Source organism: Rhopalosiphum maidis, chromosome 2 (assembly GCF_003676215.2).
Source record: "Rhopalosiphum maidis isolate BTI-1 chromosome 2, ASM367621v3, whole genome shotgun sequence".
In the NCBI taxonomy this organism is placed as follows: domain Eukaryota; kingdom Metazoa; phylum Arthropoda; class Insecta; order Hemiptera; family Aphididae; genus Rhopalosiphum; species Rhopalosiphum maidis.
In genome coordinates, this window is record NC_040878.1 from 25,522,906 (window position 1) to 25,550,787 (window position 27,882).

At 28.9% G+C, this 27,882-nt stretch overlaps 7 protein-coding genes across 7 annotated transcripts; 2 read left to right on the forward strand and 5 right to left on the reverse strand.

The window, feature by feature from the left end:
* Positions 1-1,199: 1,199 nt before the first annotated feature.
* Positions 1,200-2,168, forward strand: LOC113552403 (vegetative cell wall protein gp1-like). Its single transcript, XM_026955289.1, has 2 exons — positions 1,200-1,250; positions 1,344-2,168. The coding sequence occupies exons 1-2, from the start codon at positions 1,200-1,202 to the stop codon at positions 2,166-2,168; spliced, it is 876 nt and encodes a 291-aa protein (XP_026811090.1).
* A 773-nt stretch (positions 2,169-2,941) lies between these two features.
* Positions 2,942-5,308, reverse strand: LOC113552404 (leucine-rich repeat-containing protein 51-like). The gene is made up of 4 exons (XM_026955290.1): positions 5,188-5,308; positions 4,666-4,877; positions 3,495-3,740; positions 2,942-2,977 (listed from the first exon to the last, which is right to left on the reverse strand). The coding sequence occupies exons 1-4, from the start codon at positions 5,306-5,308 to the stop codon at positions 2,942-2,944; spliced, it is 615 nt and encodes a 204-aa protein (XP_026811091.1).
* A 1,082-nt stretch (positions 5,309-6,390) lies between these two features.
* On the reverse strand, positions 6,391-10,218 carry LOC113554675 (radial spoke head 1 homolog). Its single transcript, XM_026958626.1, has 5 exons — positions 10,099-10,218; positions 7,744-7,963; positions 7,354-7,598; positions 6,882-6,999; positions 6,391-6,677 (listed from the first exon to the last, which is right to left on the reverse strand). The coding sequence occupies exons 1-5, from the start codon at positions 10,216-10,218 to the stop codon at positions 6,391-6,393; spliced, it is 990 nt and encodes a 329-aa protein (XP_026814427.1).
* A 1,566-nt stretch (positions 10,219-11,784) lies between these two features.
* Positions 11,785-12,986, reverse strand: LOC113552407 (leucine-rich repeat extensin-like protein 3). The gene is given in 3 exon segments (XM_026955292.1): positions 11,785-11,888; positions 11,891-12,872; positions 12,936-12,986. Coding segments are annotated over 3 exon segments (1,137 nt in total).
* A 2,706-nt stretch (positions 12,987-15,692) lies between these two features.
* Positions 15,693-16,604, forward strand: LOC113552408 (vegetative cell wall protein gp1-like). Its single transcript, XM_026955293.1, has 3 exons — positions 15,693-15,743; positions 15,807-16,384; positions 16,460-16,604. Exons 1-3 carry the CDS (start codon positions 15,693-15,695, stop codon positions 16,602-16,604), a joined length of 774 nt encoding a protein of 257 aa, XP_026811094.1.
* Positions 16,605-18,789: 2,185 nt separating this feature from the next.
* Positions 18,790-22,284, reverse strand: LOC113554235 (platelet glycoprotein Ib alpha chain-like). Its single transcript, XM_026957987.1, has 2 exons — positions 22,136-22,284; positions 18,790-19,794 (listed from the first exon to the last, which is right to left on the reverse strand). The coding sequence occupies exons 1-2, from the start codon at positions 22,199-22,201 to the stop codon at positions 19,234-19,236; spliced, it is 627 nt and encodes a 208-aa protein (XP_026813788.1). The 5' UTR covers positions 22,202-22,284; the 3' UTR covers positions 18,790-19,233.
* Positions 22,285-24,180: 1,896 nt separating this feature from the next.
* On the reverse strand, positions 24,181-26,312 carry LOC113553057 (leucine-rich repeat extensin-like protein 5). Its single transcript, XM_026956182.1, has 2 exons — positions 26,174-26,312; positions 24,181-26,025 (listed from the first exon to the last, which is right to left on the reverse strand). The coding sequence occupies exons 1-2, from the start codon at positions 26,225-26,227 to the stop codon at positions 24,496-24,498; spliced, it is 1,584 nt and encodes a 527-aa protein (XP_026811983.1). The 5' UTR covers positions 26,228-26,312; the 3' UTR covers positions 24,181-24,495.
* Between the last annotated feature and the right edge of the window lie 1,570 nt (positions 26,313-27,882).

Here is a 27,882-nt window from a genome sequence, read left to right on the forward strand (position 1 = left end):
ACTATCTTTGTAAATCGATTTTAAGGATTGTAATAGTATGTGACACATTTTGAATTTAATAATAAAAACGTTTAACTAATTATTTTAAACGATTATAGTTTGAGGATTCTAATAAAGTCATATTAAATAAAAATAGAAAATAGAAAATAGAAAATTAATATAAATAAAAATGTAATATTTAAAATATTTAAACTAAACTATTAAATCATAAATGAAGGTATATATCGATTGCAATGAGACGACATATACATTATACATTAATACATACTAACTGAATAGAATTAGCCATTAAATTATTAGACTATAAAATTAAAATAAGTTTTTTAAATGTACATCACACACATAAATTAAAAATCAATTCCAAATACAAATTTTACTTATAACTGAATACTTAAATTTATAATTATGGAATAATACTAACACAACAAAAATATAATTGGATTATTGAATAATTTTTCTTTTTTTTTAATTCTCATATTTTCCTTTTTATAAACAAACATTATAAGGTATTTTAATTGAAATATATAGTTTTTTAATGTGATTAATTTCTGTTTAAATAAATATTTTGAAATATAAAATAATTGATTTATACATTTTTTAATGATAAATTGATTTGTATATTTACTTGAAATTGAATTTATTACAAAGGTATATCTATTTTATACTCTACAGAGAATTTATATTTATATAATTGTGCATTTACTTTAGTATCTATTTAACAAAATCACAATACAAATCAAGTTATATTTTATGTCAAGTACTGTGTATCTGTGTATCCGTCAAGTATATTTAACATAAAATATTTGATTAAAAAATTAGCTAAACATTAGTTAGTACTTGTATATTTTAATAACTTTAAAAAAATATATAATTAAAAATATTAATATTATTAAAACAAACATCAACAATGACCTCTATTAAACATTGTCATTGAAATAAACTATATATATACAATATCTATATCAGTTGTTTAACATACACGTGCAATAAAGATATTCTATATAAACGTTTGATTGATCGCATATCCGTTATCAATTTAAAGGAACGTGGACGTAAGTTAAACAAAATACAAATTGTTCCGAGTATAAAAGTCGAAATGTTTTATAGCATCACATACAACATTTAAAGTATTCTTGCCTTCACGTTCATACTGCGCGTTAGAACAAAAAAAAAAAAACAAAAAACAAAAAGATAAAAAAATGAACACTTTTGGAATTATAGCCACCTTGGCAGTGGCTAGCTTCGCTACGGTAAGAAGTTGATATTATTATTATTGTTATTATTCATATAACTATACACCGTGTTTAAAAGGCCAATAAATAATCACATTTTTCGATAAATAGATCGAAGCCACACCGTGTCCACCTACATGCCTTCCACTCCCATGTCTTCCAGCGCCAGTTCTACCACCACCATGTCTTCCAGCCCCAGCTCTACCACCACCGTGCCTTCCACCACCAGTTTTACCATCCCCATGTCTTCCTGCCCCACCTCTGCCACCTTGCATACCTTCACCACCAATTAGTCCAGCGGCTCTAGCCTCTTTATTAGCTACTCTTAAAGCAGCGGCACCTATTTCACCCCTTGCCACACTACCTGTTCCACCGCCTGCCCTACCAGCCTGTGCACCCGCCCCGACTGTAGCTACAACCCTGACGGTCCCCGCACCTGCACCTCAGGTCATAGCTCCAGGACCAGCACCAGGGCCATTGATAGTCCAATTGCCGTCAGTAGCCGGAAAGGTAGCGCCAATCGTCGTTCCCGCCGGTCCAGCCGCTAATCTGCTCGTCAAACTGACTCAATCTCCAGCTCCCGCACCCATCATACTTCCAGGAGCGGCACCCGGGCCTATCGTCATCAACGACGGAAACGTAATCAAGGAACAGTCCATCACGCGTGCACCAGCTCCAGATCCAAACAAAATATTCTTCGCGTTACCACCGCCATTACCGACTCCACCTGTCGTGTTGCCACCCGCGCCATTGCCAAAAGTGTTCTTCAATCCCGGTCTGTATGTCCAAAAACCTGATATCGTTTACCAAACTCCAGTCGGTCTACCTCAATTGTTTTTGATTCCGTCGCCGTGCCCATGCCCAGCACCGTGCTACCCACCACCCGGTCCATGCAACCTACCTCCAGTCCTTGCTAAGGTTCCTTGCGTTTGTTAAATCATTTCGTCAACATAACATTTTGAATATACAATTAAAAAAGAAATTATAATTCAGTAATGAAATATCATTAAAAAATGTTGAATATAATAAATACATTATTTTAAATGAATATATTTGTAAATTTAATAAATTCATATTCGTAAATGGAATTAAACAACATATTATTATTTTCAATAACTAATAAATGCATTTTAGTACTCAAATTAATTTTGATTTTTGATTCAAGAAATTATGGTCAAATTGTGTTTAAATTACATATTTAAAAAATATTTCATTTAATTAAGCTTTAACTTTAATAATTTAATAATACTATTAGTTATTATTAAAGATGAGAATCTAACAAGAAACAACTATATTTTGTTCCTTGCTATAGTTTGTTCATGAAAAATTTCAAATTCTATTTAAATTATTATTTAATTATTTAATATTAAATTTAATAATAATTTGACTTGTTATTATTATTTTTTAGTCGTTTACTAAGCTGCTTATATTTAGGTTTAGATACACGGTATTTTAACGTTATACGATCATTATGTTGACCAGAGCTAGTATACTTAGGTAAATATATATAGATAATGTATATATATATATATATATGTGTGTGTGTGTGTGTGTGTGTGTGTGTGTGTGTGTGTGTATTATATGTATAAAGATAAATCTGTTTCTTTAACATTTTGTTCTCACTTGAGTTGTATCAAATTAATTATTATGAAAAAAGTGTTTAAATATTTGCCACTCATCAAACCTCGTAAATTATTGTCTAAAAGTAGTTAAATAATTACAACTACTTTGTTGGTCACTAACCTCTATCATTATTAGTTGGTAAGGTAATAAAATATATTAATTTTTGCCATATTACCATTAATATATTAAAATCCGCGTAGAATATATATATATATTTAAAAAAAAAAGGTTCCTAATCAATAATGAATAAATAGTAAAGACACTTATGTTTTTTTAACGTCTATGTCTTACGGAATGTACGAATAAAATAATTTGTACAATAACATAAATATAATTTTATTCGTTGTATATTTAGATAAAAATACACATTTTACAATTAAATATATACATGTTGCATATAATATAAAATATTACGCAATTTAATTGTAATTTAATATATTTTTGACATTGTTAAATTGTTTTGAAATATGAAGATACTGCTGTTGCTTGTTACAGCAATTAATATTAATATCAGTGGGTAATTTAAAAAAGTGTTTCCAAATAAAAATGATATTTGTAACTGTTATCATATTTTACTATTAAAATGGCAATAAGATCGTTTTATTTTCAATATTATGTTTATTAATAATTATTGTTCACTGTACATAATATTGGCGGAGCAACACTCCTTTCTTGACGAGTGATTAATGAAAAATCTAAACTTTTAATTTGTGGAAGATAAAACAATACAAGACAACGATATTTAGTTAGCCGTGATATCGGATTTCCGTGTAGAGTTAATGTTCGTAAATTTGATAGTGATTTTAGTTTCAAAACTTCCTTAATGTCATTTATTTGATTTCCATGCATGTACAATATCGACAAAAATTTAAATTGAAAAAATTCCTGAAAAATAAATTAAATTGTTGTAAAAAAAATATGAGTAATATTATGTATACTTATACACAATACATATATATTATCTAATCATTAATAAGTCAACATTGGTGATATTTAAATAAACAATATAAAATAACTTTTTCAATTAAATCCTAACATTATTAAATATAATGTATTTATCGTAAGATTGATAAAGTTTAGTTTTTAATGTTTTTATTAATTTCCGTTGTAATATTTTATTTATGTAGATAAACTGCGGTATAGGTACCTATAATGTACGTTATTATAGAGTAATTGGAGATATTTTTTAGATTTCAGTATTGATAAACATCATAGTACTAATAACATGAATAAACATATATATTTTATATTGAGACAATTGTTCAAGATAACAAAAAAAAAATGTATCACCTTATTTTGCGGAGTCATCAATTTTTGAAAATCTGGACAGAAAAATGATCCTTTATATTAACGTCACCCAACTCGAAATACATAATATTTGTTGTACTTTTTATTCGATCAATAAAATGAACCAGTTTACAGTGTACACTGTACGGAATTATAATATACATATAAAGGTAGGTGTAAAGTTATAGGATTACTATACGCATGACGACACTAAAACAATATTATGTTGATTAAGTATAAGCAATTTGTGTACTTTGTTATAACACAACGTAAAACTCGAATATGTTTCTGGGTTTTGGCAATCACTGACCAAAAATGGACATTTCCATATATCATAATGCTTATAGCAAAAAAATGTGTAGTCGTGTTGATTAAAATATATGAAAATAAATATATTTTACAAGACGTCAAAGATAAAAATGAGATAACAGTTTGAATAAAAACAGTAATCAAAATTTTTTTCGTGCTGACCTTAAATTTTATCATACAATTATTTTTAACGTGCTCTCGTAATTAATTGTACCTGACCAATGTTTTTAAATTCATTATGTGAAATGTCAATCCAAGTCAAATATGCCGGCAACTCGAGCAACTCTTCGATTGATTTGTTCAAACCTTGTAAGCTCGTTAAATAATTATTATTTAACCAAATGGCTCCACATATGAATCTCTTGTTGATACCTCGATCGGGCACTCCGTGGACTCTTACAGATAACGGAGTTTCGTTTATTAGTTCTAAGATAATAATAATAACTAAATAAATCGTATGATAAATCATCGGCGTAAATTAATGCAACAGCTCGAAAAATGTTTGTTTTCAAACGATTTCTTAAAGTAAAATTTACTATTGTGTAGGATTTTTTATACCTACCTATAACGTGTGAGAATGGAATTATATACAAGAATGGACGTAAAAAATAATGTCTGTGATATGGATATTGAACATTGTGTGAAATTTTCGACTTTAATTATTTGAAAACACAATTTTCTGAGTTATTACACCAATAATATGAAATATTCGATTGATAGTCGCATGTATTCTTACTATCAAGCGTCCTAAGACCTTTTGACGAATAATCCAAAGGCTTTCCTAATTTAATGTCATGTACAAACTTAGGATCAGTATGTAGAGCGTGTTTTGGTACGGTTCGACTTGAATCATTCATAGTTGTGGATTTTAAATTAGTATACAATTGTGTAACGTGTACTTAAATACTATTGTAGTAAATTTTCTTTAAATGAGCGTTACATTATAAATACAAATAAATAAGTTATTTTAATAGTGTACGGAAGTCGTGTATCCAGGACAATAACGTAATTTTATATTATTGTTTTTTTCGAAATGAATGTTTAACTCGTGATCAATAATTCAATTAACAATTTAATTCATCAAATTATATTATAATTATTAATGAAATATCAATGTTCAGTGTAATTTTTATGGTTATTTTAAGTTACGATTATATAACTATAGATGATATTCAAATCCATATAATAATATTATATATTTACTGCTAATTTTATCAAAAGTAATTTATGATAATTAGTATAAAACAATTTTATTACAATTTATATTATTTTTATCACTTGTTAACTCATATATCTAAAAGTTATTCTTATATTTTTATTTTTATTAAGTATACATAACGTATCATTTATAAAAGCTGTTGGGTATTTTTTTTTATAAAAATACATGAAATCAACTTAAAGCGACAATATTGAAAGTAAATAAAATAAAGTTAGTAACATTTCCCAGTAAAACTAAGTTTACAAGAAAAAATAAAGTATTAATATATACATTTTTCTCCGTAAAGTCTTAAAGTATTCCATTTTCATAAAACACGTAAGTATAAACCTAAATTTTAAAGATCATAATATCTTTATTATTAAAATGTCTTTTATTTTTGTTATTCAGTTTATTGTGTGTTTTATTTAATAGCAATCAAAGTGATTTTCGAATTTAATTTTATTGATTTATCTAAAGGAAACACTTGTATTACACTCAAACAGCTACAGACTTGAATTTCTAAAACTTTTTTCGATTACTTCCTACGTAATAGGTGTAATATTTGTTTACCTAGACAGCCGAAATATATATCATAGTATCACATCGTAAGAAAATAATTTTTATACTTTTAGTTATCAGTATTCACTATATTCAGTAATATAGACACATTAAATTATATTGATAGATCTCGGATACCAATAATATTACAGACAGACTAGAACGTATTTGTAGGTTGTGGTTTCATTCTTCTTGTTCGTGATAACTCGACGAATTTGAATCGGCTTCTTGCAGATTTAATTTCAACTCGGTTTCTAGATCTTCCATTTCGGCCCATAGGTCATCTCCGTGCTCGTACATTTCTACGCGACTCATCGTTGGTGACGGGACGTCTACCGCAGATACTTTGTCGGCAATCAGGAAACTCGTGTCACACGAAGATCTCACTCTGGCCACGGATCGCGTTTTTGGCAAACACGGTAGCATACCACTGATGATCGGTAGTATTTCATTTGACAACCACAAAGACTCTACACAAAATGCATTGCAATCATTGCAAGGCACACGAATAAAAATCAACACAGTATATATTATATGTTGATATCATATATAGGTGTATAACCATAAAACCATTATATATAGCCATAACATTGTGTGTAATACAATATAAATATAAATTTAATAGTTAATCGTTGAACGGACATGCAAGTGATGTGTGTAATATTATTGCTTACTGCATATTTTGTTTTGCAGTTCAACAGATTTCGCGTTTTCGTAAAATGGGTTTTCGACGTATGTGCCACTTTGCATGCACTTCAAATGTTCGAACACAAAATATCCTTTTCCAGAAACCTCAAACAATAGTATTCAAGTGATGTTAGACTTTAATGTATTTTTTTTTTTTTATAATGATAACGTCCTTATAATGACTATAGTCTATAATTTTCGATTTTTAACTTATTATTCAGCACTAGTAAATTATAATAATAATTATATGGGTCATACATTTGAAAAAAAAATTAAAAAATTAATAATGATAATTATATAATATGCATTTTAATAAATATTTGATATTTTGAGAACATAGTAATTTTGATTTCCTAGCATTTTATTATTATATAGAACATATTGTTAAGCAACATTTTATAGAGCATATATCAGAGTTTTTACTACCTGAAATAAATTTTTCTTTTACCCATTACTAACCATCTCGTTGTCATCCCATGTACCATGAAACGTAAATCCGGTACCGTCACTAATCGGATAAAAAACTTGAAAGTTTTTGACTTTTTTGTCGTTAAGCCACATTCCCTTCAAGATGGCACCGGTTTTACAAAATGTATATGTTCCCAATCCGTGTTTCATATCAGACTTCCACGATCCCGAAAACTTGTCATTATTTTTAAATTTGAAAACACCTGTGCCGTCTTTTTTGTTATCTATCCAATAACCTTTTCAATGGTTATGCATGACGAAAATAAAATTATCGTTCCATTTTAGACGCATAAAGATTATAATCATTTACAATTTTTTTTTTAATTGTATACCAATTACAAGGTAGATGGATATTCGGATTATTATAGTATTATGGGTCACCTTCATATTTACTGTTATCCGGATAACGCATCACTCCTTTTCCATGCCTCAGACCTTCCCTATAACAACCCTGGTAAATAGTACCGTTCTTAAATCTGTACTGTCCGCGGCCGTGCCTGTGACCATTTTTATATGTTCCTACATAAGCATCGCCATTCGGTAAGATAGCTTTGCCGAATCCGTGTCGCTCACCGTTGCTATTACGTTGACCTTTATATGCCTGCAAAACGAAACGGAAAACCAGAATTAGGAATTGGAAAATTGATTCGTCTCGGCGAAGAATGTGGCTAATAAAGTCAGTAATGTAAGAAAAGTTGTACCAATGAATTTAATACAATATACTGATAACGTAATACAAGAAAAACGGTTTATAGAGCGGGTTGCGAGAATTCGATAACATCGAGAACACCTTGTCACAAAGGACGTGTCTCTTTTTTGTCAAGAAAACGATTAATATATTAATTTACTCCAAGCATATGTATCTGATAAAATTATTTTTTTTTTATTCTATAAACATTATTTGGGAACTACGTTCACTTTGGAAAAATATAAAACAATTCTATGAGTTACACAATACAAAAATATTTCAATGATAATATTAGTTATACAGGGTGATTCTTTTATCAAACAACATTCATTATTTCAAAAAGTATTAATGTTTTTAAAAATATTTTTTTACATAGTTTTAAATTGTTAAAAAACAACGTTTTTATTAAAAAATTATATTTTTTATCCTTATCATTTTTTAAGTTTTTTACTCTTTTGAATGACAACATGGATTTTTAATTTCATATTTCAAAGCAGAATAATTTTTTGAGTATTTTGATACATAAAAATCGAATTTAGAGCGAGTAGTTTATGAGTTATACGTATTTAAAGTTTAGTTGCGCGGAGTGGAGTGGTACGGGGTTACCCCGCAAAATGTTTGTACACTACTCCACTTGTCTAAACTTTAAATAAGTATAACTCATAAACTACTCACCCTAAATTCGAATTTTATGAATCAAAATACTCAAAAAATTATTCTGCTTTGAAATATGAAATTAAAAATCTATGGAATTAACACGCGTGTATAATTATTTTAATAGAAAATAGTTATTAGATTAATAAAAAAAAAATATTACAGTAATTATAGCGCAGTAACTATTGTCTATTTTAGTTATGTTGTTAGGTATTAAACTTTTAAAAAAGGTATTCTGTATCTATATAAGTAATAGTTATATTAATATTTTAGATGAATTTTATAAAAATATAAATCATGCAAGTAAATTATTTGTAATTATTGTATAAAAAAAAATTACATCATTCAAAAAATCATAATATTAAAATATCTTTAAATGCAAAATAAAAATACACACAAGTCAAATTAAAGTTTAAATTTATAGTTCTACATACTTTGCGATTATTTACAAATTTTAAAGTACTATAATTGAACATGGTATTTAAATACAGAATAAATTGCCTAAAAATTAAAATCATTTAATGATAGATTTTACTTTTGAAAAGGTTAATTCAATTTTAACTTTAGGGATAACAGATTACATCTTTTTTAAGTATCTACAAATAATACTCCTATAAATTAGTCACTATTGTGTTGTTACGTTAAAAAACTAAAAAAAAAAAATAGGTTTTCATAAAATACACCGAAATCTTGGATAATTTGCTGATTATTATCCAGAATTTGGGTTGTAACATAAATCCTGAGTTTTATATACAATTTCCATTAGCTATTCATGAGTTATCCTATAGAAATATGATAATTTAAAATGTAATTTTGTATCAATTATAAACCACAAATACGTATCGTGTAGTTCGTAACTAAGTCCACAATAATATACATAATACTCGAGCAATGCTTTGTCTTAAAATATTGATTTGAATATTAAAAGTATGCTTTATTTCAATCAAAGAATAAATTAAAAAGTAAAAAAAAGTTGTTTTAATAAATTATAATACAATGACCACGTATAAAAAAAAGTTATAATAAATTAATACTATGTAGAATGAATGACCAATTTGCAGGGTGCATTCTTATCCACTTACAAAGACTAAAACCACGACGAGCGACTTATATATATATTAATATAGATAGTAGATATGCTAGGATTACACTACTCTGTAAGTTGTAAAGTATTTAGGATTTTACAGGCTACCATGGACATCTTAGACAAGCGTGTTACCTCTCCCACCCCCTTATAAGTGTGTTAGAAATTACGAATATTAAATTATCTCTTGCGTCATCGCGTGTTTATAAAAACATTTTGAACATTTTTTTAATGGAAAAATGTTGTTGTAAAGGCATAATTTGTTTAGGGCATTTAAATCCGGGCTCAAATAATTATAAACGGATATTACTCCTATTACAGATAGTGCATCGTATGCGAAATCAGTTTCTTCGCCATATTCATCTTCTGGTATATATTCATGTGTATTATTATGTTCATCCTCGACATCAGAATAACTTCCTTTGTTCATGTTATATTTATTTTTAAATATTATTTTTAATCTAACGGAAATATTAGACTTCTATGGAACTATATACACATAATATAATACACAAATTTAGATTCAACGATATAATTTTGCTAGGTAACTGTAATATTTGAAATTAAAAGCTTCTATTATTCGAAAGTATCATAATAATATGTAATATCGATATATTTTTTTGGCATCCATGTATCATCGTCATTACGTCATCGTATATTATGCTTTCTTATTGAAATCGCTTAATACATTGTTAATGATTAAATATACAAAATAAATAATATTTTTCTAGATGTTAAGTGGATAAATATTAAGGGGAGATGTTAGTTAAGTACAAATATGTGATGGTTTGGTGATACTTGAGTTCCGTGAAGATGGAACGGTATACAATTAAATAGACCCAGTTTCAATTTTATTGTCCATATGTTATAACACGCAGTTTCATATTCTGCCCGATCAATTACAACTTGCACCAAGCCTAGTAGTAGTATATTATATTTTTGATCTTACAAATTATCATTTAAATAATATCAGGTGGCAATGATCCGTCGATTGTGGTATAAGCTTTACTATAGTGTGAGTAGAACCTTCGTTCTCCAAAAATTCCATTTAAAAAAAAATCCATTTTCTACCACAAATAAAGAGGTAAGTTTCTATTTTCTTCCAAAAAAAAAAAAAAAAAAAAAATATCTTATTTCATATAGGTAATAATATATTATTGTTTATTTATAAGTAGTAATTTTTGATATGGAAATATAATTTATGAGTCTTTCAGACGGGCAATCACTACTGTCTATAGGTGCTATGTGTATGGTTAAATAATGACCGAAGATGTATATGTAAATTAAAAATGTATATATACAAGCCGTTTATAAGTTACAACATTAAGATAACTGTAAGCCGAAGTAAAAATGTATCAAATGATAAACCGGAATAATACTCAGAAGTAAACAAACTAAACATTTACGTTTAATTTAACATTCATAAAACATAACATTTTTGTCCCCATTGTAAATATACAAAATTGACTGATGTATGAATTTATTAAAAAACGAATGTGTTCACCATCAACTTAATGCAACGTTTCAACTATTTTTATTTTGATGAATTGTAAAACACGTGATTATTTACCTTAAAAATGTGGCGGTTACTTCATTATTACCAATACAATAATGCTTATATAATATTAAATTATTACGACTTCATAAATGTATAGATCAGAGTTTAATCTCAGTAATAATATAAAAACAAATGAATTATGTTACCTAAATCAAATAATAATACATGAACACATTATAACATGTAAAAAATGTATAGATATTAAATGAAAAAATAAAATAAAATTGAAATAGTGTAATACACTTATACAAAAATTAAATTGTTATAGTACCTATAATAAAAGAATTGCGCACACTTGTAATAATATTATGGTAAATAGTATGTGGTTAAAATAATGATACAAAAAGTTAGCAACAACATGGGATTAAATCAAATTTGTAGTAGTAGGTTGAAAGACCCTGTACGACAATTTTCAAAATGTTATTTTGACGTAATGATTTAACAAACGCAAGGAACCTTAGCAAGGACTGGTGGTAGGTTGCATGGACCGGGTGGTGGGTAGCACGGTGCTGGGCATGGGCACGGCGACGGAATCAAAAACATTGAGGTAGACCGACTGGAGTTTGGTATACGATATCAGGTTTTTGGACATATAGACCGGGATTGAAGAACACTTTTGGCAATGGCGCGGGTGGTAACACGACAGGTGGAGTCGGTAATGGCGGTGGTAACGCGAAGAATATTTTGTTTGGATCTGGAGCTGGTGCACGCGTGATGGACTGTTCCTTGATTACGTTTCCGTCGTTAATGACAATAGGCCCGGGTGCCGCTCCTGGAAGTATGATGGGTGCGGGAGCTGGACATTGAGCCAGTTTAACAATCAGATTAGCGGCTGGACCGGCGGGAACAACGATTGGCGCTGACTTTCCAGCTACTGACGGCAATTGGACTATCAATGGACCTGGTGCTGGTCCTGGAGCTATGACCTGAGGTGCAGGTGCGGGGACTGTCAGGGTTGTAGCTACAGTTGGGGCGGGTGCACAGGCTGGTAGGGCAGGCGGTGGAACAGGGAGTGTGGCAAGGGGTGAAAAAGGTGCCGCTGCTTTAAGAGTGGCTAATAAAGCGGCTAGAGCCGCTGGACTAATGGGCGGTGATGGTATACATGGTGGCAGAGGTGCGGCTGGAAGACATGGGGGTGGTAAAACTGGTGGTGGAAGGCACGGTGGTGGTAGAGCTGGGGCAGGAAGACATGGGGGTGGTAGAGCTGGAGCTGGAAGGCACGGGGCTGGAAGACAGGGAGGCGGTGGTGGTGGTAAGCAAGAAAGAGGGAGTGGTAATGGTGGTAGTGGTGAACATGGTGGTGGAAGGAAGTATGGTGGGGGTGGGGGTGGTAAGAAAGGGAGTGGAAGTGGTAATGGTGGTAGTGGTAAACACGGGGGTGGTGATGGAGGTAAGAATGGAAGAGAGAGTGGGAGTGAGAATGGTGGTGGAGGTGATGGGCAAGGGAGTGGTAGTGCTGGTGGATAACCAGATTGGCCTAGTCCATAATATTGTGATGGAAATCCATCACAAGGTGTTGCTTGTGCCTTTTAATAAAAAAATGTATTTAATTCGTCGGTTTGATATTTTATATTATCATTATTTCTTACCTTAGCAAAACAAGTCAGCACTAAGGCCGTTATGATTCTTAAAGTATTCATTTTTCAATTAATGATTGAATGAATATAATACGAAATAAAACATTCAATTTGTTTGAGTTTTATACTGAAGCCATTCGTATTTGTTTTTAATATGTTCACGTTTTTCTAATCTGACTACGGAAATGCAACCAAACACGTATTTATTAAAAACCTTAATATTGTACATTTATTAATTGATATAATGTTTATATCAATATTTAATCATGCTTTTTATCTGTAAAAATGAATCGAGCAATTTTCGTTTTAATATTTATCTATATAAATTGTTTGGTCAACTGTATGTGCATCTAAAAGTTGCGCTAATATTATTCTAATTGTTTTTAATTCTAACATTATTGAGTTTATCATAAAATAATAAGAATTATATGAATTACAAAGTAATACATATGCGTGTAAAATCATATTATGTATTATATTATTATCATATATTATGAAATAACCTACATGGATTTGGAAAAACTGCTTAACGGTGAAAATTGTATATATATTCAAACATTTTTTCATAATCAATCCCAAATAGATCTAATGTATGGAGATAACAATAGACTATTAATTGATTTATTTCAAATGTACAGGTACGCTTAACCACGTATTGTTTCTGAGTTTTACTTTTTTTATTGAGATCACTATAGATATTCAAACTGTTATTACTAATTTAATATGTTGCTTATTAGACGATGAATATTTAAAAAGTCGTTAGTTGCATAGATGATGTGATCGAACAACAAAGCATTTAAAAAAATATTTATAAGTGGTGTTAATGTGAAAATACTAGGCATTTGAATTTGAATAAATATTAAAGCATATAAATATTATTTTAGATAATATTGATTAATCAATAAGAGTATTTGATCATGAAGTAAAATTTGATTATGAGCTGAACATCAATGAACACATCAATTATATCAGAAATAAAGCTTCTGCAAAATTTGTATTTTTAAAACCTGCCTACTTGTTATTTTAAAAATGAATCTCGTTCTCATTTTGATTATACAATACTTACCTACGTGGCACCATATTTTATAATTGACATAAAATCTGAACAAAATCCAAAATAATTTTACAAGATTTGTATGTTTTCAATGTTGTACTATTAATTTTTTTACTTAAATTCTCTATTGTAACTCCTTTGCCACACCACAAACAATGCTTATTAGAGATTAAAATAATAAAATAAGTAGTTTTCTTTTAAGTTTTAACTAACTAAAACAAATAATTTTGTTTTGGTTTCATAAATAAAAAAAAAATTAAAAAATAAGTTCCACATTCACTCAAAATAACGAAACAATCTAGTTTTTAATTCAAACACTAGAACAATAATTTACAAAATATTAAATGGTATGAAAGAATTTCCTGAAATACTACAAAATATATGTCTTAAAATAAATCAAATAAATTGTCAACCCTATTTATATAAAAAATACCAAATCAAAGTATATACCTACTAATATACTTATTGGCCTCAAATTTCTTAATGCATATGCAGGTCATTATAAGGACAAAGTATTTATTATTAAATTATTTTAATAAATCTTTAAAAGATTTTGTGCTATATATTTTAAGAATGATATAATAAACGCTTAACCTAACCTATGGAATATTTTACTTGTTATCATTAATTATAATCAATAATTTGTTTTTACGGTACATATTATATTATTTATTTATTAGTTTACACGGCGTATGCCTAATTAAAAAAAATATTTTTTTTCATTTTTCCGTTAACAAATTTGTTTAACAAAAAAATGTATGTAAGTAATTGGAATCTATTTCATAAAAAAATTAAAATATTTTAGATGTTTAATATGTTTAGTGAAGAAGATATCAATTGTTTAATAAATATAATATTTAAATGAAAAACAATTTCAAAATGACATTTGGGAATAAATTAACTTATCATTCAATAATTTTTATTAAATTATATTCAAAAAATATGGTTTCAAATGTTTAAGTTTAAAGCCAATTCGAATCAATTTGTCTATGTAGGTAGCTGGTAAGTATACAAACACATGACATATAACACTGTGTATAGTATATTTTTTTTTTTTGTAATTTTGTCTTTTTTTTAAAAAAAAACAAATCAACATTTAACTTAAACATAATTAATGCACAGTATTTTATTATTATTATTACAGTAGGTATATTTGTATTCAACGCGTTTGGTATTTAGTGTAAGATTATGATTAATGGGTACCAAAATATTTGGATAAATTACAAGCAACTATGTGTATAATATTAAATAAATAATAATTTGTTATGAATAACCTCGAGTTGAGTGTTCATTACTTAATCTAAATGTACTCGGTTGAAAGATATCTCAACAAAAAAATATGATATTATTATTTATTTAATTTTTATTTATTTATAATATGTATTTATGTTTTCATTCAAACTTTATATATATATTTTATTTTTATAACTTTTTATCAGTAAATTCAATATTGTTATGTTAATTTATGAATTTTAAAATTTAAGTTGAATATTCAGTGATTACCTAGAAGCAGAATCTATATCTAATAGTGTAAACACCTATCTTTGGTGATATGTATGCATAAAAAAAAGATTAATGAAATCAGTGAGAAAAAATGAGAATAAATAAACGTGAACATTTGAATAACAAAATATATAAGATTTTGGTATAAAAGCTACGCTGCACTGCTAATTTAGATATATTATTCAACAGTTCTTCAAACAATTACATACAAAATGAAGACTTTTAGAATTGTATTTGCTTTGGCATTGGCCTGTTTGGCTAAGGTAAGAATTATTTTACAATCCTAACATACCTGAATATTATCTAATAATAATTTTATCATCAAGGTTGAAGCAGGTCCTTGTGGCACATGTGGAGGATATCCATTCCTTCCAGATCCTTATCTAAACTTTGGTTTGGCACCACCCCCACTTCCACTTCCTCTTCCACCACCGTGTTTACCACTACCACCACTTCCTCTTCCACCACCGTGTTTACCACTACCACCACTTCCTCTTCCACTTCCACTTCCTCTTCCACCACCATGTTTACCACTACCACCACTTCCTCTTCCACTCCCTTGCTTACCACCACCATGTTTACCACTACCACCACTTCCACTCCCACTTCCTCTTCCACCACCGTGTTTACCACTACCACCACTTCCTCTCCCACTCCCTTGCTTACCACCACCACCACCACCATGCTTCCTTCCACCCCCATGTTTACCACTACCACCCCTCCCACTCCCACTTCCACTTCCTCTTCCACCACCATGTTTACCACTACCACCACTTCCTCTTCCACTCCCTTGCTTACCACCACCACCCCCATGCTTCCTCCCACCACCATGTTTACCACTACCACCACTTCCACTCCCACTTCCACTCCCTTGCTTACCACCACCACCACCACCATGTTTCCTTCCACCACCACCTCCAGCCTTCTTACCACCACCTTGTTTACCACTTCCACCACTTCCACTTTCTTATCCACCACCTCCTTGTGTTCTACCTCCTTGTGTTCCACCTCCAGCGTTGATTCCAGTACCTCTAGCACCTCTGCCTTGTTTCTCTATTCCACCATTATGTCCACCTTGTCCACCATTATGTCCACCTTGCCTACCACCTCCTTGCTACTGTTAATACGGATTTTTCCACATTGTTGATATCGGTAATATTGTTAGTAATCAATACAGTTATTTAAAATGTTTTCACTTTCTAAAAAATGCACAATATACATTAAAAATGTTATAGTCTGAAACAATTATATATTTATATATCAGTTAATAAAAATAAATATTTCATCTCATATATTTTATCTTTGTAAATTATTCATTAATATCTTACCAATAATTTATGATATTAAATTGAAAAATTTTTTTCAATGTCAATTACCTTATCGTATTACATAAGAAATTGTATAAAATGTTTTAAGTCCTTAGAGTTTTAAATATGTTAGTATTTAACTTTAATGTTACAAAACCAGGGAAATCACTGCAGTATTAAAATCCCTAAGTATAGAAAATGATAATTAATATGACAATGAAATGCCATAAGTTTCTATAATATAGAAACAAAATATCAAATATCGTTTTATAATAAATTATTTTTTTACGTGTTTAGATTTCTAACATCATATTTTAACTCCAAATTTTAAAAACAAATAACTGTGATATGATTTTCAACTTTTTAAAAAAAGTTACAAGAAAATTTAAAACCTCGTATTAAATTATAATAAATATTAAAAATATTATAAATTTTTACCTACCAAATTATTTGCAAATTCTCGTTATTTAAAAAATTTCATAATACTAAACTTACCTAAACGCTTATAAAAAAAAAAAGAAACTGACACCATGTTGGTTTGATATTTGTATATAAACAATTTATTACGAAAAACATTGTACTTAATACCCATGTTGTAAAACTTGAACTTGAATATTAAAGTTGTACATACAAAATGTTCACATTAAATATTTTTCTATATTATATATATATATATATAGGTATTTTCTTAGAATAGTTAAAAATGTAAATACCTATAAATAGTTAGTTAAATATGTAGTTAGTGCTTATAATCTAGTCTAAATATTTTAATAAATGTATTGAGTATAATAATTGATAATTTAAGTAACAGTGGGATGTTTCAAGTTTCTACAGTTAATACTTTTTGAATATCATTAAAACATTTCATAATAAATTACGATTTTATGAATGAATAATATCCTAGTTTGTCGATAATTAAACTTTAAACTTCATACATAATATTTTCGCAATAATACTCAATTATTTTTTAATAACTCTAGAAGTACCCACTTATTAAAACTTTTATAACATTTTTAAGCTTTATGACCAAACATAAAAAATATCATTATAAAAATAACTGAAAATTGTCAATATACTTTAAAAATCAGGCTATACATAGAAAATAGCAATATAAATATTAAGTTAAATTTTCATATACCTATATCTACTATCTATGATAATAGTTATTTGTTTATTCCTTAATTACTAAGTAACGGTTGGTTTCTTGTCGTAACTAGATTTTTTTTCTATCAGATAATATATTAATATTTAAGCCAGAATCAAGTTTTAATGCTCCAAAAAATTATGATCTGAAAAACCACATTGCTTTAATAAAATCAATAAATTCATCAAACTATTCAAAATCAAAAAAAATTATCTCAATGTAAAACCAATTATATTCTTTGCCCATTTTCATTCTACTTTAATACCCTATGCTATTGTCGTAATGGCGTGAATTGGATAATTTTATGGTAGTGTAGACTCATAACTTTCTTTTTTTAGTACAAATAATCTTTTAAAGACAATGTTTCATAAGGTTATAAAATCATACAAATGCAGTATTTTTGTAGCTGTTTTCTTAAAATTGTGTTGACTTTTATTCATATTAAATTTATATTTTATTATAATTTATAATAATTTATAAATAAAATGCTCACACAGTTACGTTTATTTAATTTATAAAAGTAACGCACCAATGCAATTTATAAATAATAACAGTATAAGTACTTATTTAAAAAAATATATTAATAATAATAATTAGTGGATAAAAGACGTCTGATAGCAATATTTTATATCATATATTATTATTAATACACATTCTTGTTGGTTTTGGTGGTTACTGTTTACTGTTGAGCGTTGGTTTCTTAAAATAATATTTTCAAAATTGTTGTTCCATTGCAATAATGTTAACAATAAAATTATCATTATTTCATACGATTATATAGATAGATGATATCAAATTTATGTTATTTATATTTATAATCACGGCTGTCGGTGAATAAAAAAACCTAAAACTCAGGAATATTCACGTATATGTATATATTGTAAGGTTTTCTAGTTTTATACACATAATAGTAATTTCGTAATATTAATTAATAGGCCATTGTACGCCAGTACACCACTACTGTTACTAATAATCGATGACATATTAAGAAACCCATCTTCACATGTTTAATAACACAACAGATAATACACTAATTAAATACTATAGATATTTTAATATTTAATACGTAAAATGTAAATGCAACATTATGTGTCTGGTATTATTGAGGTGTCTTCCGTCGAGTTGTTTAAAACGACTTTGAGTTCACAAAAAAATGTTCGCGAAAAATAAATCATAAACCTATTATTTATAATATTCGCCTAGCTAATAATACAATATTGTAACAGGCATTACAAAATAAAAAAATACGCGAATGGTATAATGAAGACGACTAGTTTTATTTATTTTTATTATTAGTCCATCTTACAAACCGGCTACTCGAAACAGCTGTGGTAACGTGACGGTTGACCATGGCCGTGCGGTCGTCGATGGGATGGCAGATGCAGGGACAAATAGAGACATCAGTTTTTTTAATGACCCAGGATTCGTTGGTGGACAGGTGATTATCGGGGCGGACGGGGTTGTTGTCGTTGGCGGTGTAGTCGAATCGTCGATTTCGTTTGGTAGTGTTGGAGAGGATGGTGAAGTTGGTGGGGTTGATGGTGCTGTCGAGGTTGGTGGTGTTGGTGGTGTTGGTGGTGTTGGTGGTGTTGGTGGTGATGGTGGTGAGACGACAATTCCGATGAACCGGACGAAAGTTCGCAGAACGTCCGGAAATTGATGTGGTGTGGTTGGCCGGTTCTGGTGCTCGTTGGCGGCCGTCTTTAAGAGATCGGTCAACGCAGCAGCGATGGCGGTACCTGGAAAAACTTTTGGCTTCAATGTCGTACACCGAACTAGAGGCGCACACTTCGAGCTAATCGGCTTGGTTGAGTTGCATGCCGAGGACCGCGACGTCGCTGTCGGAGGAGCTCCGGAGCATTCCTACAATAACAGACGAATATCAGTTATTACTTACGACTATTATTCCACGTTCGGATAAAAAGTAGAAACGAAGAAAGATATTCTTATTTATGTATATTAATTATAGTAGTTATTGTTTATTAGGTAGATATATTATATTTTTGATTTAAATTGTTACAAAATAAATGAATACATGAATTTTAATTAAATTGATTATTATAGCAATACTACCAATTCAAGGTTATTTGAAAAATATAATACTGGTAATTTCTTTATTTATGTTCACTTTTTTCCTAAATAATTTCTAAGTTATAAAAAGCATGAAATAAATTTGATTTTGACTTAATAGAAAATTAACAAAAAAGAATACCAAAACCGGGAAAATAAAACTAAAAATTTAAAATAATTAAAGTACACAACAATATTTTTTTCGATGAATCCTTAATGCATAAATTAATGAAAATAATGTATTGCTAATTTTATTGTGTTTAATTTATCTTAAGTCTTAATAATTAACAAATGCTATATAATCTGCTAAGCATGTTAATATTATTAGTTATGACAAAATATTATTTTGTTGCACAGTCGTTTAACCGTCAATATCCATCATGGATAGTTGAGAAACAACCAAGTTTATGAGAGTTGTGTCGATTTAAAATTCAAATTTGTCGTAACACCTATAATATTTTGTTTTTTCCTTTATTAATTTATTATAATAAATGTGTATAAAAATAATTTTGTGATATATACTTGAAATTATATCGTATTAGCGACTAGTAATATATAAATGACAGATATTAACAATAACATTTGCATTAGCTGTAACGTAAATCTGTTCGTAATGTTACAATATTTTTAATATCTTCGCGTAGGCATATTTTACACATACTATTGCACAATGTGATAAAATGCTATGATAATAATTTAAAATATATATTTTTAATAAAAAAAAATATAGCTTAACAAAATTAACCATGAAAAATTATAGATATTTTTAGTTACTGACTGTGTTTTAGTGAATAATTTTATAACAATATTATTTTGTATAGTTAATATTCAAGTATTAAATTAATTTATCGATTTTAAATACATGTTATAAATTTAATCATTATAAAATTTAATCATCTAATTATACCTACGTGGAAGCTACTTTGTCCAACATTGCAAACAAAAATGATACATCGAAATATTCAATGAAATATAAACTATTCAACAGTCAATTAAATAATTGCTTCGAGAATCTTTTCAATTTCGTCAAACAGTATACTCGAACAACCGATTACAATTAAATTAACACAACTGTATAATGATTTTAAAAAAAGGTGCTTACAGTAATTGTAAAAACAGTCACGTATATAAACTTTAATTATCATATAATTATTTATTATTACAATTAATGAATGCTATTAATTAATAATTATATAAACAAATTAAAATAACTTATTTCACACAAAATTCTTTTTCGTGTAGTATTATTTAATATTAAAATACACTTTTAAGAGTATGTTATGTTTGCGTTTATATTGTATATGTTATACAAGGTAAATTTGCTTTCAGCCAAATACATTAGTTAGTTCTATTATTACAGTACATTGAACTATCATAGAACTATTATAGTTAAAAATATGACCTGTGTTTTCTCGTGATTTTAATTTTAATCTAAAATGAGTTGCTATTATTATGAATTATGTTAGTATTTAACATACTTGCAACTCACTATAATAGTATAATTTACACCTCTAAATTTGATAATAGGTAAATTTACTATAGTATTAAGACTAGCAATATAACATTAATTCTGCTAAAGAAAAATTTGATATGTTATACGTTTGTAAAACGGAAACAACACATGAAAGCAACACTTCCTCACTGCAAGGTTATTTTTTTTTCGCTAATGGAGAAAATGACCCGATGGATAATTCACTCGGCCATTTACGCGTGTCATCTAATAATAAGCATATCAATGTTGTTGGTTATACCTAAATATTTTTAAAAGATTGCAAAAATTATAAATAAAATAATTAATGATAGTTTAATAACCTAAACAAATAAAAGTAATGTTTTTAATTTTTTAAAACAGTTAGGATAATTCACGTAATTACAATTATAGCTAGTGTTTTAAACATTAAGAAATTGTGTTTATCTTTTTCTGAAATTGAGAAAAACCACTTAAAAATTATGCAATTCATCAACGAAACTTGTTTACGTTAAAAATAAACCCGAATTTAAAATCGTCATTAGGATCTATTAATCTGTATTAAAAAAATACATATATATGTATACTCGCTTCTTCTATTGTTCTAACTTCTAACCGTGAGAATCTATATAACTTGTCGTCCGGAAAATAAATTATTATACATACCGTTAAGTACGAAAGACTCACGAATACCAATGCGCACGCTGTCGAAATGACTTTGGACCATTTCATATTTATTAGTATTTAATGTAATTTACTAAAGTAGGCATATGGTTCGACGATTAGACTGTGTCTGCTATGTGAATAATAATATAATATCTTAGTTTCTATAATATAAAGTGGGTGCATACCTATAACAGCCATACTATTACGCCATTTCGGACATAATATCAACTAAAGATAAGTCATTCTTAACACCAGTGGTCGTTAAATTCATGTGTACACTTACATAATTCATAATATAAGAAAATAGTATTTTTCTCTGTCTACAGATAACAATTAATGGTCTACCTTCATCACAGCCAATTTTTTGCGATGTTTTCCACGTCCCTACATATGCTACTGATTATTTCTTCTAATGTTGTAACTGAAGCGATAAACAAACTTATTAAATGCTAGTTTTCAGTGAGTTATTTAAAGTAATTAAAATTACCATAATTATTCATAATTATCCACGAATTACAGTTTAATTTATCAATTTTGTGTACATTAATTTTGCTATTCAACGTGAATAATTTGTTTGATGTAACAATGATTGTGTTTAAAATGTATCACGTCACATTTATTTTGATTGAATATCGCGTAGAATTTGTTAAATTAAACATACGTTGTGCATGCTAAGAAATGTTTACTCTAATAGCCATGAAGAATAAACACAAATGAATTATTTATATTTTTTATGGCTGTACATAAAGCGGGAGTGAAGGACGCGTTGAAACTTGATCTTTGATACGATTCAAAAGAGTTTGATAAAGCTTAAGGTTTAAAGCTTAAACTTGCAGCTTACAAATAACTAATCTTTATTAGAAAGTTTTTATTTTTTAAAATTTAACTACCAATAAATACATAATATATATTAACATATTCTAGATAATATAATATATAATATTTAAAATGTTTATTAGGTACAGAATATTATACTATTGATAATAACAGCAGTATTTTGTTTTCTTTCATTGATAATAGTAGTTTTACTATGTTTAAAAATCAATGATAATTGATGTTTATTATGAAAAAATCGTTATAAATTTTCCAAAAGTGTCTTGTTTTTATTAAATTTATTAATATGTATATAGTTTTAATGACAAACGAACACTAAAAATTAATAATCAACTTAAATTGAATGTTTACCATATTAAATAACTGGTTTAAGTGATAAAATTCGTAAATGCTTACCTACCTAATTAGTAATGGAAAAAGCCTAATCCGGACTCATTTCCCAACATCATAAATTGTATGATAAATGTTAGATACCTACTACCTACAGTTTGCATATTCTTGTACAGTTATACCATTAGATAATATAATATGCTGTTTTTGTAAAATAGAATTTCTTTTTTGAAAATATTCAAATACTTTTTTTTACTCCAATTATGAAAATTTCTTTTGAGTTATCAAAGCAAACAGACAGTTGTTCAAAGTTAAATCATTTGACGACTGCATTGAGATATGATTAATTATCTGGCATTAAATTTATAATATTGAGAAAAATACTTTTTGAATTAAGGATTTTTATTTTACATCCTAAATTAACAATAAGGCATATACTACAGACTATAGTCGTCAATAGGTTAAATAATTAAATATTATATCCCATAATTGAAATTTGATAGATCTTTTGTATATGTTTACAACCGTCTTGAATTACAGTTAATCGGTATTTTGCAAATTTCAATCTTAATATAACTGTTTATAATCTCAGATATTGTTATTTTTTATATAAAGTTATGAACAAATACGATAAGTTTCAAATTAATTATTTATGGTGTTTTATCTATTTTTCATGTAAACCATGCTTAACTCAGGCACTCAGTGACGTCGTCTCATATTAAATGTGTCATATACTTTCCCCAGTTCCGTAATTGTTTCTTGTAGCATATTTTATATCACGTGTCCGGCGATATATCTCAGTGCGTGACAATCAAATAGCTCAACAGATATTCCAATAATAGGACAGATAAAGCACTAAATATCTAAACGCAACGTTTAAAGAAATAATTCAACATAGTTTTTATTATTATTAATATTATTATTGTAACAAAACCGCTGATTAGCAAATACATTAAAAAATGATTTTTATTCGTTTTATAGTGTACGAATATACTTGTACACGTATATTATCACAATAGTCTAAATCATAAATACATAATAATGATGTGAAATAAATAAAAGTCAATAATAATTAATTTGTAAATAAATTACAATAACATAATTATATAATACAAAAAAAAAAATAATAAATACATTAAAAATGGAGATGAGTGTTTTCGGGGAAAATAAACCGGGCTAATTTATACCAGAGAATATTAACAAGGAACTTTTGAGAATAACGGAAGACATTTGATTGGCTTACTTGTAAGCGCGGGCAATTTGGGCAAGCTCAATTTGTGTGGAGTGGGTAGACGTTTATGAATAATATTAATAATATTATCTAAAGTTTCTGGTTGATAGTAAAGTTTCTTAAGCTGCGCGGGCTGTATTTCGATTTGTTTACCAATTAATGGAGCGGGTAATAGAACAAATATTTTAGGTTTACTTACAATTGCAGGTATTTGGGGTAAAGCGGGTATTTGGGGTAAAGCAGGTATTTTAGGTAAAGCGGGTATTTTGGGTACAGCGGGTATTTGGGGTAAGACAGGTATTTGGGGTACAACAGGTATTTGAGGTACAGTAGGTACGTGCAATTGCGGTAACTTTAAGTTACCACTTGCAAATAGTTTTAGAATTGATTCGATTTTAGATTCTAATATATTAATACCGGCTCCCTTGTTGAAAAACGATGGCAGTATCGAAAATGGCGACGGTGGTTTTATATCATCACACGGTTCGGGAAGTCCTGAAGGTCCACCTACTGGTGGATATGCGATTGGCGGTGATGGACTATTGGTCGTGGGTAAATCCGTGGGTAAACAGGGGGCCGTTGACGAAACTGTTGGTGCAATGGTAACGGCGACTTCCTTTGTAACAGAAACACCGGACAAATCATGTGCGGGCGACGACGGCGAACCGGACGACGATATGGCGGCAACAACATCGGCGCTGACCGCGACTACGGGTGAAACGGGCGCAGCCGATGCAGGCTGAACGGCCGGCGTTATGGAGGCATCGACGGTTTTGCTCACCTGAACTATAGGCGATTGCGGCACTGCGGACGGTGCTGATGGGCCAGCCGGCGTTATGGAGGCATCGACGGTTTTGCTCACCTGAACTACAGGCGATTGCGGCACTGCGGACGGTGCAGATGGGCCAGCCGGCGTTATGGAGGCATCGACGGTTTTGCTCACCTGAACTACAGGCGATTGCGGCACTGCGGACGGTGCAGATGGGCCAGCCGGAATTACGGTGGCATCGACGGTTTTGCTCACCTGAACTGCAGGCGATTGCGGCACCGCGGACGGTGCAGATGGGCCACCATTCGAGTTACCGACGACTTCCGTGCTTGGTGACCCGGCGGGCAAGACGGTCCCCGTAGCCGCCGACGGTCCGATGGACAACGTGTTGCTTAACGATACGAATACTGTTTGAGGTATTCCACTAATGAGAGTCGGGTTGGCCGACAACGAGGTCATGAATCCCGTTATCACGTGACGCGGTATAGAATGCAGAACTGTGGGATTACACGAAAGTTGTGTGAGGAAATCCGTTATTAAAAACGGCGGGACTAGGCACAGCAGTTTCGGGCTGGACGATAGAAATGTCATAAACGCTACGGTTTTTTTGACGGCTAGTGATGTCTTTAAGTCGAATTGACCGAAAGCTGATTCCGATTGTTGTCCCAACGGTAGAGACAACAGCGAATTGTCTGCGTGAAATGATTTAATGTGTGCATCTGTGTTCTGTAAGAAAAAAAATAATAAAAATCAGCAATTGTCAAAAATGAAAGATCAATTAAAATGTCTATAAAAATAATGTTATAATGCAATAAATACGACTTAGTAAAATAAAATAAAAATATTATTAAATTTATATATATTAATAACGTACCATAAGTTTTAGAAGCAATACTACCACGCAGACAAATAACGCCGGTTGTTTCATTTTTATGTTAGAATTTTTTTTAAATTTTTTTTTTATATATATAATTATTAAAATGATTGACTGTGTCAGAATGCGTCAATTTTTTTGATTTCTCTCCCTTTTATAGTATTTGCCACGTTCTTTCGAACATACCTGGCTCAGACGTAAGATACGAGACAGTAGCCTATAATCGGTCAAAATTATTATCTCAATTATGCAATTAATTTATTTTTTTTTTTTGCAGAACGACCCAGCATTAATAAGACTAGGAACAAAATATTTTATCACATTATATGGTTTATAATTAATGTACATTTAAGAGTAATTTCGAGATACTAACATTTTTTCGTTAATTTTATTTCGGTACAATTAAATGAATAATTTTGAATATCAAACGTAAATGCGAATGACCGTTGTTGAAATTATTATTAGATTTTGTTTAAGTAGGTGTATATCGTGTTTTAACGTTATTTTCAACACGGAAATTAACCAACGTAAAGATGCGTCAAATAATAGCTTATATTCATTTATTGATACAGAAAAATCTAAATTTCTTAACAGTACTTAATGTTAACTGTAAAAAACCTTTATAATATTACTTTAAAATATTATTGACTGTAATTATTTATAAAATTAATATTTAGTTTTCACGTATACGCACATTAAAACACACTTAATATTATCAAAGTAAATTTCAGATTCCTCAGAACGAACGTAATTACGTTGACTTTGAGATGGCAGCCTTCTTTAAACCTTAACAGTCATTAAATTTCTGTTACCCTAGCTTATTTATTTCATTTGCCTAAATTATAATTCCCAATTACAATATATTAATGGAATATTTATAATACATACAAACTAAATATCTTGAAAATAATTAATATATTTGATCGAAACAACAATATATAATGAAATTCATTTTTTAATTGAATAAATTTGCTTTTTATTTAGTTTTACTTTTAAATAAATCTACTGCATGTTTAATACATTTTTTTCTTAAAAATAAAAATACTGATTTTATGAAATTTAAATTAAGAATATAATATTACGTGAAATCTAGCTCTTTACATAGCTTTCTTTTTAAGTATACCATGAAGAATGCAATTTTTGTTTTCATATTCATAATATGGAAAATTTTTATTTTATGTATCATGTGTACAATATTAGGTGAATCGTGGACGTTATTTACCATTTACAAAATATGTAAAAGGACACTGCAAAAAAACGTATCAATTCATCTAAATCTTAGCACTATCTATAAGTATTTAAAATGTTGATCAATAAGAAGTGCACTAACATTTTGTTAGGATGCAGGCCGCAGGGTATCCCAACCTAGAATGCAACTCTGATAATCTAAATTTTAAAGTTTAAATACTTTTAAGTTACTAATACATAATTAACAATTCGTTCCTGAAATCGATTATCTCATAATATAAAATTAAAAATGCATGTTGAATTAGAAAAAGTATAAACATTAAACAATATTAAAATGTAAAAATAGTCAAAAACATAAATAATTTTTAAATTTTTTTTAATAGCTTCAAAATATGTAGAAAAAATTTGTTATTTGTTTATTTAAAAATAAAATTAATTCTTATTATTAAATAATCACTCTTTATATAATTTTGGTTTATTGTTAAAATTGGTTTTATTAATTTATTAGATTTAAATTTTAC